General features: G+C 54.2%; 3 protein-coding genes across 3 annotated transcripts; 1 reads left to right on the top strand and 2 right to left on the bottom strand.

Annotated features, from left to right (window-relative positions):
• Nucleotides 1–1,782: 1,782 nt before the first annotated feature.
• Nucleotides 1,783–3,582, top strand: SPSK_01605 (uncharacterized protein; the record flags this gene model as incomplete). Its single annotated transcript, XM_016728514.1, has 1 exon — nucleotides 1,783–3,582. One exon carries the CDS (start codon nucleotides 1,783–1,785, stop codon nucleotides 3,580–3,582), a length of 1,800 nt encoding a protein of 599 aa, XP_016589606.1.
• A 706-nt stretch (nucleotides 3,583–4,288) lies between these two features.
• Nucleotides 4,289–6,171, bottom strand: SPSK_01580 (tubulin beta; the record flags this gene model as incomplete). Its single annotated transcript, XM_016728489.1, has 5 exons — nucleotides 4,289–5,476; nucleotides 5,556–5,652; nucleotides 5,714–5,739; nucleotides 5,860–5,883; nucleotides 5,992–6,171. The coding sequence occupies 5 exons, from the start codon at nucleotides 6,169–6,171 to the stop codon at nucleotides 4,289–4,291; spliced, it is 1,515 nt and encodes a 504-aa protein (XP_016589605.1).
• Nucleotides 6,172–8,155: 1,984 nt separating this feature from the next.
• On the bottom strand, nucleotides 8,156–12,283 carry SPSK_01378 (uncharacterized protein; the record flags this gene model as incomplete). The annotated part of the gene is made up of 1 exon (XM_016728293.1): nucleotides 8,156–12,283. The coding sequence occupies one exon, from the start codon at nucleotides 12,281–12,283 to the stop codon at nucleotides 8,156–8,158; it is 4,128 nt and encodes a 1,375-aa protein (XP_016589604.1).
• Between the last annotated feature and the right edge of the window lie 5,929 nt (nucleotides 12,284–18,212).

Raw genomic sequence — 18,212 nt, 5'->3', positions numbered from 1 at the left:
TTTATATTCCGTTGTGCCTTTTTGTCTCCCGTTTTTTTGTATGGGGTAGATTTGTTTGGCACGTATAGCTGCTGCCTCTGAGCCTTCTGTGTCCCTTGCCTCCATGCCAGGATCAACTGGTCGATATTTGAGCCCTCCATATGCAGAAACCTTGGGCGAGACGAATTCTCTCCACCGCTATATATGCAGGGCGGTATGCAGGAGAAAACGCAGGGGAGCGTGCAGATGATTTCCACAAAGTCATCCACAGGGCGAGCTAAAGAACACAAAAGTACGGAACACGGCCTCACAGGCAGCGAAGGTCGTTTTTTGGGCCTAGGGGTATCTGGGCGGCAAAAGTAAGGCGCGAACTGGGCGCGGGAATCTACGACTCGGGTTGGTTGACGGAGAATTTGCAAAAGAACTGAGTGAGAAGCAGGAGAGAACGAAACTCTGATAGGAGGACGACATGGGCCGGCCCAACCATACACATCATGTTGCTTTGGAGATGTTGAAATAGAAAGGCACCATTACGGCCCGACGCAGAGCCGCATCAGAGCGACAACCAGCTGTCCATATCACAAATTGCAAAGTCCAAAAAGATGGACGAAGCTGGAGAATGCGCTCGCCTCTCTGTTTGACCGTTTGACGACGGCAAAGCGCCGATCCAGGACCGCCCTGTGGAATGCGTTCCCAGCGGGATCTTCGAGCGATCCTCTAGCGAACATTCAGTGGGTCGCGCGTTCACACATAAGTTAATGGGTGTCTCAGATGCTTGCTTTTGGTATTTAACATTGTGTGTCACTTGTCACTCGAAGTCTAACATGTCTCTGTATTGTCTTTGGTGTCTTTGAGTACAACCTGACTCTTACTTTGTGACAGAAATTCGCGAACCGCTGCAAAATCGCTGCACGCAAGGGACAGAAGCACGGGGTGTAGAGTAAAAGAAATAAAAGAAACTTGTACAAGGGACAAGGAGAGAAAGAGGTGCATAGAGAAGGGAAGGAAATATACGAATAAAAAGAAAGCAGGAGGACAATGCGCTAGGTCACAACCGTACCTGCCTCGAATCACTTCCACGCTGATTAAGTTGCCACCTCCTAGCTGCCTTTTGCCATTTTGCCCTTTGATGCCTTGCTTCAACTTGCAGCTCGTTCCTGCCATTTCCGCCTCTCGTCCCCAGCGCTCCTTCTCTTCTTATTCCCTTGCTTCCATTTGATGGTCCCCCTAGCCTCTTTCCTAATCCTCCACAATAAATTGTACGAACGACACAACACCGCCCACGAAGCCTAAGTTCTGACTACATTCTCCAAGAAGGTGCAGCGGACCAAAGACGCCTACTCATTCCCACTGGAACTGCGCCTCCCTGTTCCCAAAGGGCTGAAATCGACACACGTGCACCTGCCCTTTTGACAAGCAACACAACGCCTTCTTTAGCACGAACGGGCAGGTACGACCAGACCAAGGCAAGTCCGATAACAAATACAGTAGGCCAAGGTCGCATCTCAACGAAAATCGAACTACCAAGCTGCATTCCGCCCATTTACAACTCTCGTTTCTCTCTCTTAGCTTGCCACCTTTTTACTTTTTCTTCTCCTTTACCTTCTTTTTTGGACTCTCTCGACATCCTCTGCTCTTCTTCTGTGCCCTCTACACCTCTGCTCGGCACAGTTCTACCACCGAACAGCGACATATTTTACCAATAGTTTATTATTGACGACCTGTTCTGTCCTCGCCTGGCTCCCTGATCCCAATCATTTGCCCAGATTCCCATACGCGCACCATACGGAAGCGTTCGACGGCATGAGCCCGTCGCACCTCGACACCGGCGGCGGTGGCAGCCGGCCAACAAAGAAAGACGCCAGACGAAGCCCCATTGGCAGCAACAGCTCAGACGAGGAAGAGAACTGGCACTCGACACCAGCAAGTCCCGCGATGAAGCCGACAGCAAACGACGCCGATACGACAGCGCTCTCAACGGAAACAGACAAATCATCCTCGCAAACAAAACCTTTGACAGAATTATCACCCGCCACCGCTTTTCCTGAGGTGGGAGGGGTTGTTGGGAGTCGACAAGGATTCGACCTAGACGAGCAGGGGTCGGTTCGACCAGGGTCAGGACATGGGCAAATGCATATGCCAAGGCCAATACCACCGTCCTCCGGCCCCGCCTCCGAATCGGGACGAGGAAAAGGAGCCGGTGGCGGTGACAACTTTTCCGATATTGCACTTGATGACCAGCGGTCCTCCATCCCATCCTCCGTCGCTGCCTCAGACGCCGAAGAGGCTGCGCGCGTCTTTGCGACACCGCCACAATCTTCCACGCCCAAATTGCCGCCGTTACCCGCCCGGCCACCCGTGGCGCGCATGTCGGCGGCAAGCAATCTAGCTAGCGACGGCGATGGCGATGATGCGGTCTTTGACGAACGGCCCTCGTCGTCCTCCGCCGCCGGCAAAGGCCCAGCACCACCGCTGCCTCCGCGCTACTCGTCGCAATCGTTTGGAGGCGCACCCATCTTTCCGCCGCCGCCCAAGCGCCGTTCACAGCGCATGAGCGGCCGTCCCATGTCGATGGCTTCCGTTATGAGCGGCACAGCCTCGCCGTCCTCGTCAACCACCTCGCCGCGCTCCTCGTCCTTCTACCCGCCCAACTACCTCAACCGCCCTCTGCCCCAAACACCTACGTCGGTCGTCAGCGGTGGCAGCCGCCCGTCGTCCTACTCCTTCTTTTCGCCCACCACCTTCATGTCGTCGGCCACGTTGGCCACCTTCTCGAGCAACACCTCCCAGACTCGCCCGCTCTCCATGGCCATGGATGTCCCCCGCCCCTTGCGCCTGCAGCCGAGCCTGCCCATCCGCAAGGGCACCTCCACGCCCGGCAGCAGCAGCAACGGCCAGGCTGGAGGAGCGGGCGACGACGCGGGCGACGACGCCGGGTACGACATGGCCTGGCTGCGTGCCCACCAGGCCGCCGCCCGCATGGCGCGTCGGCGTCAGCGCGAACAGCACTTGGGCCCCGAGGCATTCGAGCGGCACCGGCAGCGTCTCGAGAGCCACGAAGGCACCTTTGAGGTGGTGGCGTGCTTCTTGCAGCGCCTGGCGCACGCCGAGAACGATGCGCTGGAGCCCGAAAACTTCCCACACTCGCTGGCCGAACAAAAGCGTCAGCAGGAGGCTATGGAGCTCATGCGGCAGGAGACAGTCGAGGCGCTGACCCCCCTGCTGGCATACGGACCGACAGAACCGCCACCGCCGGCTCGACATGTCTCTTCGGCCAAGACGCCACACATGTCGGCCGCCACTGCGTCGTCCAAGAAAGCGGGCCCTGTGCCCGGCCACGCCGTCGGCCTACCACCAACGCCGCCCCTCTCGCCGCGTCGCCACGATCCTCGCCGCGAGTCCGGCATGAGCAGCATCACAGAGACAAGCCTCAGCGGCGCGCACAGCGATGACAGCAGCAGCATCCACGGCAGCGCGCGGCCCGCCTCCGATACCTGGCGGCAGTCCATGAAGCGGGCGTCGGCGTTGTTTGCCGGCTGGGGTGGTGGCGGAGGAAGTAGCAGCACGGCGCCGGCTTCGACGACGCGGTTCTCTGGCGACTAGTTCTTTGGAGATCCAGTGTTTGGCCGCCGTCTGTTTTATACCTTTGTTGTGATGTGCGTTGTGCTCTCGCGGTGAAAAAGCAGAAAGGAAGTGTATCTCATATCTTTCGGACATCATCCTGCGGCGTTTTACTTGTAGCAGATAGTGTACGGCGTTTCCCTTTCTCGCAGTATGGTACTTGGGGATAGTAGATTATGATGTTTTGTCTATTTCTTCTTTCTGGAACTCTTAACGATTTCGGCACTTGCAGTTGCAAATACCACGGGCTCACTGCTTTGGGGGACTTTACAAATATTATTACTGATACCGTAAGGCGTCTTTGCTGTCACTCTATCCGTTTTGTTGCAATCACAAACTTTATTTGATTCATTTTAATGTTGCATATTATCACAGTATGGTTCGCCACGACAAGACCAAGGGGGAATTTTTTGTTTTGCAAATGGTATATCCACCTCTGAACAGGGAAAACAAGCCCCTCTGAGGCTGTCCTTTTTAAATTAAGAAAGGAAGAGTTTCAAGAAGCAATAGAAGGGCTGAGTGGGCTAAATAAAATAGAAAAAAAAGCGAAAGGAACAAAACATCATCGCGCCCAGTGACAAGCGTCCTATCATCCTGAAGAGGTATGGGCGGCATGGGACATGAGCGGTACGCAACAGCACGCGCTTACACGCACACGGTGAGTACGGTAGAACACGGTAGCGCTACATTACTCGTGCTCCTCGATGTCGCCCTCCTCGACGCCGTACTCCTCCTCCTCCTCGTCGATACCAGCATCCTGGTACTGCTGGTACTCGGAGACCAGGTCGTTCATGTTGGACTCGGCCTCAGTGAACTCCATCTCGTCCATACCCTCACCAGTGTACCAGTGAAGGAAGGCCTTGCGACGGAACATGGCAGTGAACTGCTCGCCGACACGCTTGAACAGCTCCTGGATGGCAGTCGAGTTGCCCACAAACGTGGACGACATCTTAAGGCCGCGCGGCGGGATCGAGCAAAGAGCAGTCTGGACGTTGTTGGGGATCCACTCAACAAAGTACGACGAGTTCTTGTTCTGGACGTTGCGCATCTGGTCCTCGACCTCCTTCATGGAGACCTTGCCGCGGAAGATGGCGCAGCAAGTCAGGTAGCGGCCGTTGCGGAAGTCCGAGGCGGCCATGATGTTCTTGGGGTCGAACATCTGCTGGGTAAGCTCGGGGACGGTCACAGCGCGGAACGAGTACGAGCCACGGCTGGTCAGGGGGGCAAAGCCGACCATGAAGAAGTGCAGACGGGGGAAGGGCACCATGTTCACGGCGAGCTTGCGCAGGTCAGAGTTCAGCTGGCCAGGGAAACGCAGGCAGGTGGTGACACCAGACATGACGGCGGAGACCAGGTGGTTCAGGTCGCCGTACGAGGGGTTGGGCAGCTTCAGGGTGCGCATGCAGATGTCGTACAAAGCCTCGTTGTCAATGCAGAAGGTCTCATCCGAGTTCTCGACCAGCTGGTGGACAGAGAGGGTGGCGTTGTAGGGCTCGACGACGGTGTCAGACACCTTGGGCGAGGGGACAACAGAGAAGGTGGCCATCATGCGGTCGGGGAACTCCTCACGAATCTTGGAGATCAGGAGGGTACCCATACCGGCACCAGTACCGCCACCCAGAGAGTGCGTGATCTGGAAGCCCTGCAGGCAGTCGCAGCTCTCAGCCTCGCGGCGGACGACGTCGAGGACCTGGTCGACAAGCTCAGCACCCTCAGTGTAGTGACCCTTGGCCCAGTTGTTGCCGGCACCCGACTGGCCGAAGACGAAGTTGTCGGGACGGAACAGCTGACCGAAAGGACCGGCACGGACGGCATCCATGGTACCGGGCTCGAGATCGACCAGGACGGCACGGGGGACGTACTTGTTGCCAGAGGCCTATCAAAATAGTTAGGTTAAACTAGTGCCAAACGGTGGGACGTGACACTGAAGCCGGTCGGGAAACCAAAAAACAAACCTCGTTGAAGTAGACGCTCAGACGCTCCAGCTGGAGGTCCGAGGTGCCGTTGTAGACACCATTGTTGTCGAGGCCGTGCTCGCCGGAAATCTGCTGCCTATACCTTCGTTAACACAATTTGCGTCCAATCCAACGATTCAAAGGTATCTTGCACATACCAGAAGGCGGCACCGATTTGGTTACCCTATAGAAGAAATCAGTCAGCAAAACATGTCTCGCCGATTCCTGTCGTCAAGGGGTCACTTCGAGATTTCGGTAACTCGTTGTCTCCGGAACGTGAGAGGGGGTGGGGCGCAGAACATACGCATTGGCCGGTCTGGAGGTGAACCTGTTGATGAGAAAAAGGAGGTTAGCAGTTGCTCAAAAATTATATTGGCGTCGTAGCTCTGCGAATGCATGGAGAAAAAGCCTGCAGCAAATATGTGCGAGGTCTCACTGCCACGCTCTCTGCATTTTTGGTGGCCGGTGGTTGTGCAATGTGTGGTAGGTAGAGTCGGTGAGTGAGGAGAGGGGTCACACTGGCTCCAAGAAGGGAGTAGGCAACCGTCAAAGGCGTGCATAGTAAAGCGGACGGCACCACCGGCTGAAGCAAGCAAATGCCCCAATTCACGCCCATCTCGCGATGTGAAGCTGTCTCCGACCTGGAGATGCCAAGCAGTCGACACCAGGAACGAGTAGGATCAGGGTCTGGGTCGGCCTTCTCGTGGCGAGCAAAGAGACGGTGAGAGGAAATAGGGGCAGGGGGACAGGGCAGAGAGACGCGCGAGAGATGGAGAGCAGAGGACTGGAACGCGGAGAGGGGGGAGAACTCACAATCTCGCGCATGGTGACGGTTGTGTCGTTGGGTGTGTGTTGAAGGACAAAGGTATCTAGAGGTTTGGATCGGTATTGAAGAAGGCAGAGTTGTGATATTTTTTTGTTTGGAAAGAAAAAGGAAAGCCAACAGGGTCGGAACACGATATGGGCAGTTTGGAGGGTGGGGAAAACAGGAGGAAGGTGCGAGTGTGGGAAATGAGCACGGTCCAGAAAAAATAATACGGGAGGGGGGAGGGGTGGGAAAGAACAGGGGGAGAATACAACTTTACAGTGGTTGCCTTCACCTGTTACAGCAGCCCCTCTCTGCGTGCTCAACAGATTTTGGCGAGGTACATTGCCTTGGGTGGCTCGAGCGTGGAGGGAAAGACCAATACACAAAGACGATACACCGCAAGGGAAGGTGCCAAAAAGGGGCTCGGAGGCCAATAACGGCCCAGGAACGGCTGTTGGTTTGTTGATCTCGGGCAAGTGCCCACCCCTCCTTTCTCTTGTTCTTGCCTGTGTTCGCCGCCAAAAGTACTCACCGCTAGACAACGCGCGACTGTTGTTTCCAAGGGGAAAGAGCACCTGCTGGTCCTTTGGCCTCAGGCACAGTTGCGTCCCAAGCGCGCCATGAACGGCTAGCGCGTCTTTCTTTCGGTCCTCATTTCCCTGTACTTCGTTGGTTGTTTACTCCCCCGTCGCGTCTCAGTTCGTCCCCTGGCCCGTGCCCCAGCTGCATTCCTGTTGCAGACTAGCGCGGGGCAACCGTGTCTAACGGCATATCTCTTACACGAATAATCCGTGTGCTGGACAGCATTTCATCCAGGCCGTCGGTCTTCTTGATATGAGAGCGCCAACATGCAGAGCCCATTGTACTTTAACTGCTGCCTGCACGGCTGCATTCCTGAAATGCAATCCTACATATGATGCTATACTTCAGGTTAGAAAGGTGTGTTGCCTATGTTCTAGATAGGCAGCAGGAATGCCGAAGTAGTTGGACAGAAAACAAACTACCCAGGAAATGTCGTGCAATCGTGCAAAGGTCATTACACGCAGTGTTCCTTAAAACATAATGTCATTAATTCTATAGATGCTTGCTGTTCCTGTGCCGATGAGACGAGCCTGGCCAGCTGGCCAGCTGGCCACCGCCGCTGTCAGCATCCATGAGTCGCAATGTGCGGTTGTTTTGTATGTGAGTATGCGTGTGTCCTTCTACCTGGTTTTCAACCCAGACATATCCCTAACGGGAAAAGATAACAAAGTCGGAATAAACGAGAAAAAAAAATCATCATGAAGCTCTGTCGGCCCCGTCGGCCCCAGAGTCGATACCATGCCCACCAGCCTCTCGCAATGTTCGTTATTTTTTGGTCAGAGTTTTGGCCATCCGAAAAGAAATAAAAGTGTCTGTTTTGTCCAAGGTCCGTTCCAATTTTTGTGTCCCCTCCCTATGATGTCCCAAAAAAGAAAAGAAAAACGCAACCGAAAGCAAATCAGACGGGATCAAAATCAAGAACAGAGGGCAAACCGGGAAACAAAACGCGGAAAAACGTACAGTGCATGACCACATCTTGTAGCCATGCCTCTCCTCTATGCAGTCCATGACAAATGAAATAAGAAACATATGAAATAGACGGAAAAGGAACAGAAAAGGAACAATGCAGTAAATAATGAGACAACGTCGGCCGGGTAGTAATCGACATCAGTGTGTATTCGTACAAGACAGGTAATGTGGTAACGACGCCATGCTAGTAGTAGAAGTAGAGACAAGTGAACAAAACAATGTACTCTGGTGTGACTTGATCTCAGTTCACCGTCATCATTTGCAGCCTCTGGCTGACTCGCGCCGTGGAAGGTGATTCCAAAGCCGGCGAGGCACGAGCAACCGAGTTACCACTGTGGCTCTTGGGTAGTCGCTTTGAGGGGCTCGATGGGTCGGTGAACACACGCGTGAAAGCGGGGCTACCGTCCTCACAGCGATTGAGGCGGTCATGTCGTGGTGTCACGGCCGGACTCTGCGTGAACAGCTCGGCGCGGCGGACGAGATCAGAGAGTGTGTGGAAGAGGGTGTTAGCGCGCTTCACAAGCTCCTGGAGCGTATTCGTGTTAAAAAACAGCTCCGATGTTGACGTCTGCTTGACGGGCGACTTTCGAATCGGCGCCGATGCGGACCGCTGCTGCTGCATTGCTGCCATGATGGACTCAATCATAGCACTGTCGGGCGTCTCCGCGGTCGTTATGAACCGGTTGGGTGTCTGCGGTCGCCGCGCCTCCTTCTCGACTTGCCTCGCAGGGGACTTGTCATCAGCCACTGGCCAGCCGCCACCAAAGATGTCGTCTTCGGGGGAAAACACCGACCGGCGGCGAGTGTTGTGTCGCTCCCTAACAACAGCAGTCCTACTCATGTCGGGTCGGGGTGGCGTGCTTGGCGCCTGCAGAAATTCAGACGTGTCGAAGGGATCCTCGAAGCTGTCGCGATTCTGGGAGTCGAACTTCGCTTCCAAAATCCGATTGTCAACATCGGACGCATCGAATTCGATTGAGGCTCTTGGAATATCGCTGTCGTTCTCTACTGCTGCGACTGCCGTTTCCGCTCTCTCGGTAGGTGAGCCACTAGAGTCTCCTGCAACGGGTTTGGCCTTAGGTGCTGCAGCCTCAGAAAGGTCTTCGTCAGGCGAGGCCAGCGCAATGATATTTGCGGCCTCTTTCCACAACGCTGGCGATTCGTCAACGATGTCCAGGTCCCGAGCATGACGGCAAAGGCGCTTTAGCCCGTTCACCAGGAGCGACAGCTCGCGGATCTGGCCCGAATGGGCCTTCACAGTGGGCTGTGTGGCCTGGATCGATGCCGGGACAATCATGGCAAACGAGCCAGGCCCTTTGCTTGAGCGCAGCGTGGAGGAGCGGCCAAATGCATCCTCTTCGTCGGTGTCGAAGCAGTCGGCAGCGTTTTCGTCATCATCGTCATCGCCGTGATTGGTGCCAAAATCAAAGTCGTCGTCCCAGTCCTCACTTGCGTTCTTCGGTCCAGAAGAGGCCCATGTTCCGAACTTGGATGTAGACGGCTTGGTACCTTCGGTTGCAGGGTCAGCGTTCACTGGTACGCTCTGGCTTCTGACGTGAGCGACTGCTGGGCCCTTCCGGTTCGCAGCCCGTCCGTTCCTAAGGTCCAGTTCCTGTTTGCCGTGCACAGTCTTGGGCCGCGGTGAATGTCCATCGCTGTCAATCTTGTCGAGGTGCACGGTCGACTCGCTCCAGTCAAACAGGTTGCTCCGAGGCCGCTCTCGACTACCGCCCGTCATGAAGCGATCGTACTGTTCGGACGATAGGTCCAGTCCACCGTTTCCACTGATTAGTCCAAGAGCAGGGCGCTGATGGTGAGAAGATGGGAAACCAGTGCTGTTGTTTCGGAACAGGCCGTTCATCTCGTGGAACGAGTTGTGGGCGGATCTAGACGGTGGGGACAGGTGATTTGTAACACCACTATCATCCACACGCGCCCAGTCGTCATCATCGTCATCATCAAGGGATGGCCGACTATAATCAACGTCGTTTGCATGAGAAGAACCGCTAGTCGCCGGCGCGAGGACGCTGTTCAGTTCGGTTTTGGGGCGATTGTCGCGGCTGTTAGCAGGCATATAGTCCTCGTCAAAGTGACGCAGGACCGATGAGGGAGATGAAGACCGTTCCGCTCTTGTTTGAAGATTCCGAATAGGGGTCGAGAAACCCTCGTCTTCTTCCTCCATGATCCGCGTGTCACTATCCCAAGCCTGGCCCAGAATTTCTTGTATCGAGAGACGCTTCGCTTTGCCGTTGCCTGCTGTGCTGGGTGGGGATTCGTCAAACATTGACTCGATCGGGGTGTCGGTGGAACGGACACGTGCAGAGGCCGCGGTACGGATCGAGTCGAAGATGGTATCGCTCTTAAAGTCGGTATCGTCATCATCGCCGGACGATGCAAATCCGCGTTGTTCCAAATCCGAGCCGACTAAAGCGAACGACCGCTCGTCAGATACATCCCGGTGGCGCGGCACAAGTGGGAAGGACCGCGGCAGAGTTGCAAAGCCTGAGGGACCAGATGTCTGGTTCTCCTTGTATGACGCCGAGCTACCGGCAATGGCAGCTGCTAATTGGCCAGATGCGCTTGAAGAAGCTCCCAGCCGAGTCAAATCAATATTAAAACTAGAGAGGCGCGACAGTGGAGGTAGAGGTGAGGATGAGTTACGTTGACGCTTCGGAATAGCTCTGGCATCCACGTACGACGGTGGCACGGGACTGTCTCTGCCGACCACCACCTGTTCCCCCTCGTGGGCATCACCAGGACCGTGGGGTGGCTGGGTGAACCCCTCCAGCGGTTTACGGAGGTGCAAGTCGGCCGGTGTTGTCGCACTACGAGTCTGGAATTGCTCATAATGTGCGTGTGCTGATGAGGGCCGGGACCCAGATGAAGGAGCAGAGACATGCCGTCTCCCATTAGACAGACTACCTGCAGCAGCGGCAGCAGCAAGCTGTCTATTCATGCGGAGACTGCCTGTGGCACTTGCGTTTGGCGGATATTCGGTGCCGCGTTTCGAACGACGAATGCTACCAGTCTTTGACATCCAACTTGTCGGTGAGCTGAAGTTCATTGAGATTGAACGCCTAGCTCGCTTTGATGGTGTGTCCTGGGGCGAGGAGTTTGAGCCATGAGGAGAGACAGTCATATCGTCTGTATTCCCCTCAGGCGTCTTTCCAACGGTTTTGATAGCAACAGGCGACTGAAAAGGAGAGGCGAGCGTCGCAGTGGCACGTGGTGCGGGAGAAGGAGACGGCGTCGAGGCAGGTTCTTGAGCAGAGAGCGCTGAAGCCTGCGTAAGATAAATTCTGGATTGTTTCCCGTGTCGAACCTGTAATGTTCGCGACGGAAGGCTGTAGTGAGTACCGCCAGGACTACTCTCACCGGAGAAAGGCGAACTACCACGAACAGGTACAGTCGACTTTGTTAATTGTCCATGGAAAAACGATGTCCACTTCGTTTGCAGAAAGCTCTTCTGGGTGTGCTGCAGTAGCCGGGGCTCTACGTGAGCATGAGCACTCTCTTCCTGTCTATCGTCGGTTTCTGCTCGATCGTTTTGGTCAACACGGGGCTCGGGGCTGTCAGCTCCCAGACGGAAGATGGCCAAGCTTGGGCGGGTCCGTTGGTCGAAAGAAAATTTTGGATCTACTGGATTTGACGCCGCAGGGGCCGGTTCGTCCGGATAGGATACTTGGTGTAAAGTGGCAGAGCGTTGGTGACTTGTTGCAGGGCGGCGTAGTGAAGGCATCTGAGAGCGAGAGCCACGCCTGGAAAGGCTGGCGGGAGCGGCGTCCTGGCCGGCCGTTGCGCGTTTTACCAGTTTGTTCCTTGACTGTTGCTGTTGTGGGTGTGCTGAGGATTGCTGTGAAAGAATGGGGGCTGCGGAACTCAGAGAAAAATTAACGGAGAGGGAGTCGGGTCCAACGCTGGATCGTGGACTTCCGTGTTGAGAAAGAGGTCGTATGGATAAACGCCTAATCCAGGACCCGTTTGAAGAAATCGAGTCTCGCGAGACCTCGGAAATTGGAGGTGGAATCCAGTCACCTCTGTGAACGAGAGAATGGCGCCGGTTCCAACCGCTCTGGGACGAGGATGCGGTTGAACGTGGGAGTGTGGCCGTGGAAGAAGGAGCGACGGATACTTCTGATGGAGCTATTTGTGACGGGCGCGTCGAGATAGAAGAACTGGTATTACTGCTGCCATTGCTAACGTTGCGAACCCGATCGTCAGTAGCCACTGCTGCAGAAGGTGCCGAGGCAAAACTAGCTGACTTTGCCATGGGCCGAGATGTCGCGGGTCGAGTCGCAGAAGGAGGAGTGGCGGAAGAGGAGGAGGAGTGGTCTCGGTCGAGAGTGTTGACGTTTGGTCGAGCAGACATCGGTCGATAGAAATCTGGCTCATTGGCAGGCTGTGCAAAAACAAGTCCGGTGGCAGCGGCCGCGACCGCGGTGCCGGTTCCCACGAGCTGGGCGAGGTTAGCTTCAAAATGTGACTATATAATAAAGGTATAAACAAAGGCAGCATCCGTGTCCCATCACAAAACGGGGTCATGAATTTTGCTGCACCATTCAGTCGCGTTGATGAAAAGATGATGTCGGTATGGGGAAGCCCGCCCGGTATCTCGAGATGGAGCATCTTCTGGGAGATGGAAAGCAGAGGTCACATCTAAGCCAGCCAAAACCCAGTTCGACAGATATCCAGGATACGTTTTTCTCGTGACAAAGCAGTTGCCGCAAACACTTACACTTGGCACTGCCTGCATCTTGACAGCTCCCCGCGACTACGCGCACGAGGAAGACCGGCGGACGCAACGGCCCTGTAAGGCGGTGCTCGGAAAGAGGAGGTAAACACTCGTTTGTGAGATCGTCGTTTGCATCGTCATGACATTGCGAGTTCGTAACAAGAAGGAAAGGAGAAACGAAGAATCAGCCGGGTCGTTAAGCGTCGTAGATCGTATCGTAGTCGGCCTTCGAGTTGGACAAGGTCAATGCCAGTCAGGAACGCGGATAGAAAAAGAAGGGACGTGTACAAAGACGAAAGTCGAGAGGTAAAAAAAAAAGCCAACACAGGTTGTCGGCCACTCGCGTGTGTTCCTCGCCCAGGTTCCAAGACCAGTGGAGGCAACGAGCACAATGTTGACTGGCCAAAATAGTCAGTGGAAAGCTACCACCATCAATCAAGAACAAACGACAACGGGATAGGAGAAGGGAAAAGACGGGAAAGAGGAGAAAGGAAATGCAGAAACGTGGAGACGACGACACAGAACGCAAGGAGCAGGACGAGAGGGTAAAAAAACTGGATGCAGAGGGACGGACGGACTGGACTTGGCCGGGCCAGAAACGAGAAACGCGCCTGTCTCTTTTTGGGGCACAGGGAACTGGCGAGAGATTGACACGAGACCGAGCAATACCATTCCAGCGCGGATCAGTCGTGGATGGAATTGGGGGTTTGTGCTTACAGCTAGTGAGTTTTGGCTTGGTCCTAAGCAATGTCGACAGGCCTGGCTGTGACCAAGGAACAGCAATCTCCTTTGTTAGACAGCAGGAAAGAAGAAAGCAAAAGAGACCAATGCGTTGCAAACGGCGTTGTGGAAAGCCCTCGGTCCTTCCCTGCTTGGTCTCCTTCGGAGGGACGGGGTCGTTTCGGCAACGCGTTGGCGTTGTGTCCCAGGGCCAGCAATTGGGCAAGGGCAAAAGCGCGATGTCTGTTTCGGTGGGCGCGACGGGCTTGGATTTTTGGCGAAAGGTGGACTGGGGTGGGTTGGAAGCAGGAGGGCGTGTGTGTGAGTGGACAGGGCCAGACAGGGTGTGGGCGGGAGGGTGTGTGAGGAACGGAGATGGCGAAAGACTGGCAGGATTGTTGACATTAAATTGGCATTTAGTGCAGAGCTGGTGCTGTTGTTGCTGCCACAAGTGCCAGACCAAGGTGAGGAGCTGCGTCGAAAGGCGAGACTGTGGGACTGCACAACCTTCTCAAGACGAGAGAAGAAAGAGAAGTGACAAACACGAAGCAAAGACAGCAAAGACACAGAAAGAAACCAAATGTCACCAAATGGGCTGCAGAGGAAAGGAGAAGCGAAGGAACGTGGGGTCCTGGGAGCAAAAGAATATAAAAAAAGAAACTTCCACGGTGTGTTTGAGAAGGGGCCATGAGCCACTGGCGAGCGCTGCTGACACCGTGGGCGGAGAGAAAGGAATTGATTGCGGGAGAAGACAGGGTGGAAGGAGAAGCGATGAGGGCGAGGAAGTGCAACGAGGGACAGACAAGATGGGATGAGGTGGACAGGCCGATGTGTATCCTGAACAAGAAGGAGCCGCCAGGTCCTGGAGGTCCTTTTGTACGCTCGAGACGTGCTCGCACCAAATGGAAGCAGCGACTGACAGCAAGATCAGAGGTAGGCGCGCATCACCAGAACTGGACAGCGCCTTCCTAGGCAGTCGTCTGCAGCCTCGAATGGCAGGAGCTCACCTTCTACAACCCAATCCCATTCGCATGCCAGAATATCTCCTTTTCGGCAGTTTTCTGGGCTTCATTTAATCCTCTATTTGAATTGACGGTCACCTTTCTCCCTTGCTGCTCAATTCCTCTCCTCCCCCTTGTCGTGCAGCCGTTCATTTCAGAAGGCAGCACAGCGGGCCCTGCCTGCGACCTGCAGCCCGCATCCTACATGCTGCAGCCTCTCATATATTTTCTCGCTTTTTTTTTATGCGTCAACATCTTGAATCGCAACACAGCAAGCGGAGCTTTGACAGAGCGTTGGTAGCAAAGCGGGCCAGTGAAAAGGCGCCCACCACGGCAAACGAACGTCCCACTGACACGCTGATGTCGCAGGTCACCCACTCAAGACAGGCTGGCTGCTTCTAGGCGCGTCCACCCCAGCATTGTCCAGTGCAGACCAATCCTTTTCGTGCATCAAATTGCGGCGAGTGGGCTCCCATTTCCCTCTGCAGATCGATCTTCAAGGGGATCGGGAAGACCAAGCAGGCAGAGCGGGCCCTGATACGGGTCTCGCAGGCACAACGAAACTACTCTACACTCCAGTCCTACACTAGAAGGGTGGTTGAGCACTCCAAACTTCTTTGCTATCCGTCATTTCATTTCTGCATGACCTAATTACTGTATGCACATGCATGGCGCCCCGTATCAGGGCGTTCTATGTCAATTTTTTTTAAAGTTGTCGAAATTGGCGGCAGGCTGACAAGAGCGAATAGGAATGAAAGCAAAAATGAAAGCGCAGACAAGAAGAAGAAGAGAAAACACAAAAGGAGAATCGGGAACGCAACTTCAAAATTAGTGCATACACGAGCAGTCTCGTCCCGGCACCAGTCCCTGCAATTTATGTCAGGCAAAGCGATGGCAACGCCGGCTCGTGGATCAGAAGTGTTAGCGACATAGGCCTCACCGGCTTGCATGGGGTCTAGACACGAGGGATGGTGTGCCAAATGTCACAACTGTCTGACGTCTGGGATACGGAAATAGGCAACGGCGTACCTTCGACGCATCGCATTGAATGCATCACAGGCGGGCACTCTGTTGAGCAGCAGGACCAGCAATGGCCTGCCGCGTTTCGAGATGAACACCTCTGCTATTATTTTCGTCGAGGGTTTACTTCATACTCTACTCGTCTAGTTCACCTCTGTGCTAGAGACAACACGGATAACAACAACAGGAACAGGAACAGGAACAGTCGGGCCCTGACCTGGCTTCCAGGCACGATGGGAAAGAAGAAACAAGGTCTTTTCGCAGGCCAGTCACATGCACTCGAATCCCAAAGTATCACCGCACGAAACATGCTCTGTTGACTTGGCGAGCAGGCTTCGATGCAAGGGCCGTGGTCCTGACCCAGGTGAGGACAGGGTGAGTCTCGCGCGGTGGACTTTTGCAGCCGTCCATGTGCTTTTTGTTCTATTCACTCGGCATCCTACGGCCCCAAAGCCAATACAGGCTATCCGCACAGCGCTCGCGGTTTATTTCGCACACGAAATCAGATGTTTCTCGCAGCACTTTGTCTGTCCCGTGCATTGTGAGCCAGTCAGAAAGACGCATTGATCATTCTGATATAGACTGCCACGCCGGACTAAGTACGCGTCCCAGTCTTGACCTCTTCCTTTAGTGCGACCTTCCCCTATTCGGCTGACGAGGCACGAGAGAGGCGCCTACACGAGCCAAGGAATATGGCTGATACATAGCCGTACCAAACACGGAAGCTCCACGGGAAACAAATTATTTGCCGTCTGCCTCAGTCTCTTTTCGTGGTACTTCTGTGCAACGGATGTCCGTCCACCTCTGTGCTCGTGACGGGTAGACGAGCTAAAATTGGCGGCAGTTTCGGGGAAGAAAAGATCATGAAACAAGGCAGAAAGCAGAAACGTCTTTGATTTTCAAGACGTGTTGAATTGATATATCCTTTGCTAACACCCAATACTGCAAGAATAGGGCACCTTAGAACATGACCTAAAGACCCCGGTATACCACACTCTCGCAGTACCTCATGTTTGCTTCTGCCGATCTTATGCACCTCAGCCCGGAATTCTCTGCCATACAGGGCATTCACATCTTTCATTACCGAATGGAGACTACTACGGAATCATTACGACCCTGCGGGACGATATTTTTGTACGTTGCAAAACAATGACAGTCAACTCTACATAGTACGATAGTACATCGTACCTCTTAATCACGTCGTACTCTGCACTGAAGATCAACACTGTCGCATGCGCCAGGTGGTAGTGTAAAAACGGCCCCTTTTTCTAGTAGAAAATGGTATGCCTCCTCTTTTCCCCAGAATATCTACGACTCTAGGCCCTGTCTTGCGTTATTCGTGTCGACCTTACCCATGGAACGCAGAACTACCCTTGACAAACGCGAATAATCGGGTGCCCAGGGGCGCGACTTCACACAAAAAGTGGCAGATAGGGTACCATCCGACTTGACGCCAACCATCCTTCGAAACATGGATGAGTCGAATTTTTCCGGTCAAAATCGGGTCCACATGCGTCGTCATATGAGCGAAGAGTACGTTGTATGTCGTGTGAAGTACTTTCAAAGCGAAACGACAGAAACCAATTCTGTCACGAGACCTCATCACTCATGCCGCCCTTTTCGTGGCCTTGACAAGAAGACCACTTGCCACAATAAGACAAAAGAAAACACACAAACAACAAACAAACAAACAAACAAACCGCAAATGCTTCCACAATGTCAACTGTCCAACGGCCTGATAAAGCGGCCAAGACATGCGGCCAGTGAAAGTGGCCGCATCACAAAGCCCTAAACGGCAACCACCCAGGATCCTGGTTACGCAGGTTGTGTGGAGGACGAAGACTAAGATACACCAATCCAGAACCGGTGGTCCGTCCCTACATCATACAAACATGAAAGACACTTATCTTCACAATGTTTGTTCTTGCGGTGGACGGCGGACCGCGCGGTCTGTTGTTGAAGTCTCTTTTGCTGGCCACAGTTTTGGGCCGCTTGTTTGTGCTGTCTATTATTTTTCTCCTGCCTGCATGCACACCAACGGACAGCCTCCGGGTGTCCTCACTGGCCCTCTTCATTTGAGAAAGCATGCTCAAGCGAGCTCTAGAAAACGCCATGGAAGCCTTGTCCCCTGCACCTGATTTTCATCACGCACAACAATCACATTGCCAATTTCTGACGTGTTTATATCCTTTGCCAATCCTTCCGTGACACGAAACCTGTTATGCACTTTTACATCCCAGCCATGATTGTTCGTACGCACCATTTTATTTATAGTTTTAGTTGTCTGCAGCGGCTAGTACCGAACGCTCTCTGGCCTCTTTGGATTATTGGTCAAAGAAACTGTGCTTCAGCTCGCGTCATCCCGTCTTCACACCGCCTTGAGACGTCTGTGTCTTTGGCTGTGGTTGTAGAATGCCGCCTCTCGCGGCTGCGCTGACTCTTCTCGCTTCCTCTCTCCTCTCACTTGACAGGCTCAGCGACCAGGGCGCGGATCCCTCTCGGTTAGGTTTCCCGTCGGCAGGCCTATGGGACGTCCAGCTTGCACCTGCTTTTGGCAACGGAAACAGAGAGGGCAGTTAGAGTCGTCGACGTGGCTCCTTTCACGGTACACCAATATCCCACCATTTCCCAGATTTTTTTCTTTTTTTTCAGAAATATCGTCGCCGTTTCTGATGACGGCCGTACATCCGCGTTTGCGCCCGTGGCTGCACTGCCGTTGAGGGCCGAGCATTGCACAGGAGTGGAGAAAGAAACGGGCTTCCCGTCACGGTAGGCTGTGAGTGTTCCTGTTGAGTAGCGCCTCTGGCGTACAAGAAATATATTAC

The sequence above is a fragment of the Sporothrix schenckii genome, assembly GCF_000961545.1.
Source record: "Sporothrix schenckii 1099-18 chromosome Unknown Cont42, whole genome shotgun sequence".
Taxonomy (NCBI): Eukaryota; Fungi; Ascomycota; class Sordariomycetes; order Ophiostomatales; family Ophiostomataceae; genus Sporothrix; species Sporothrix schenckii.
The sequence above is the reverse complement of the archived record's forward strand: the minus strand, read 5'-3'. Positions and strand labels throughout refer to the sequence as shown.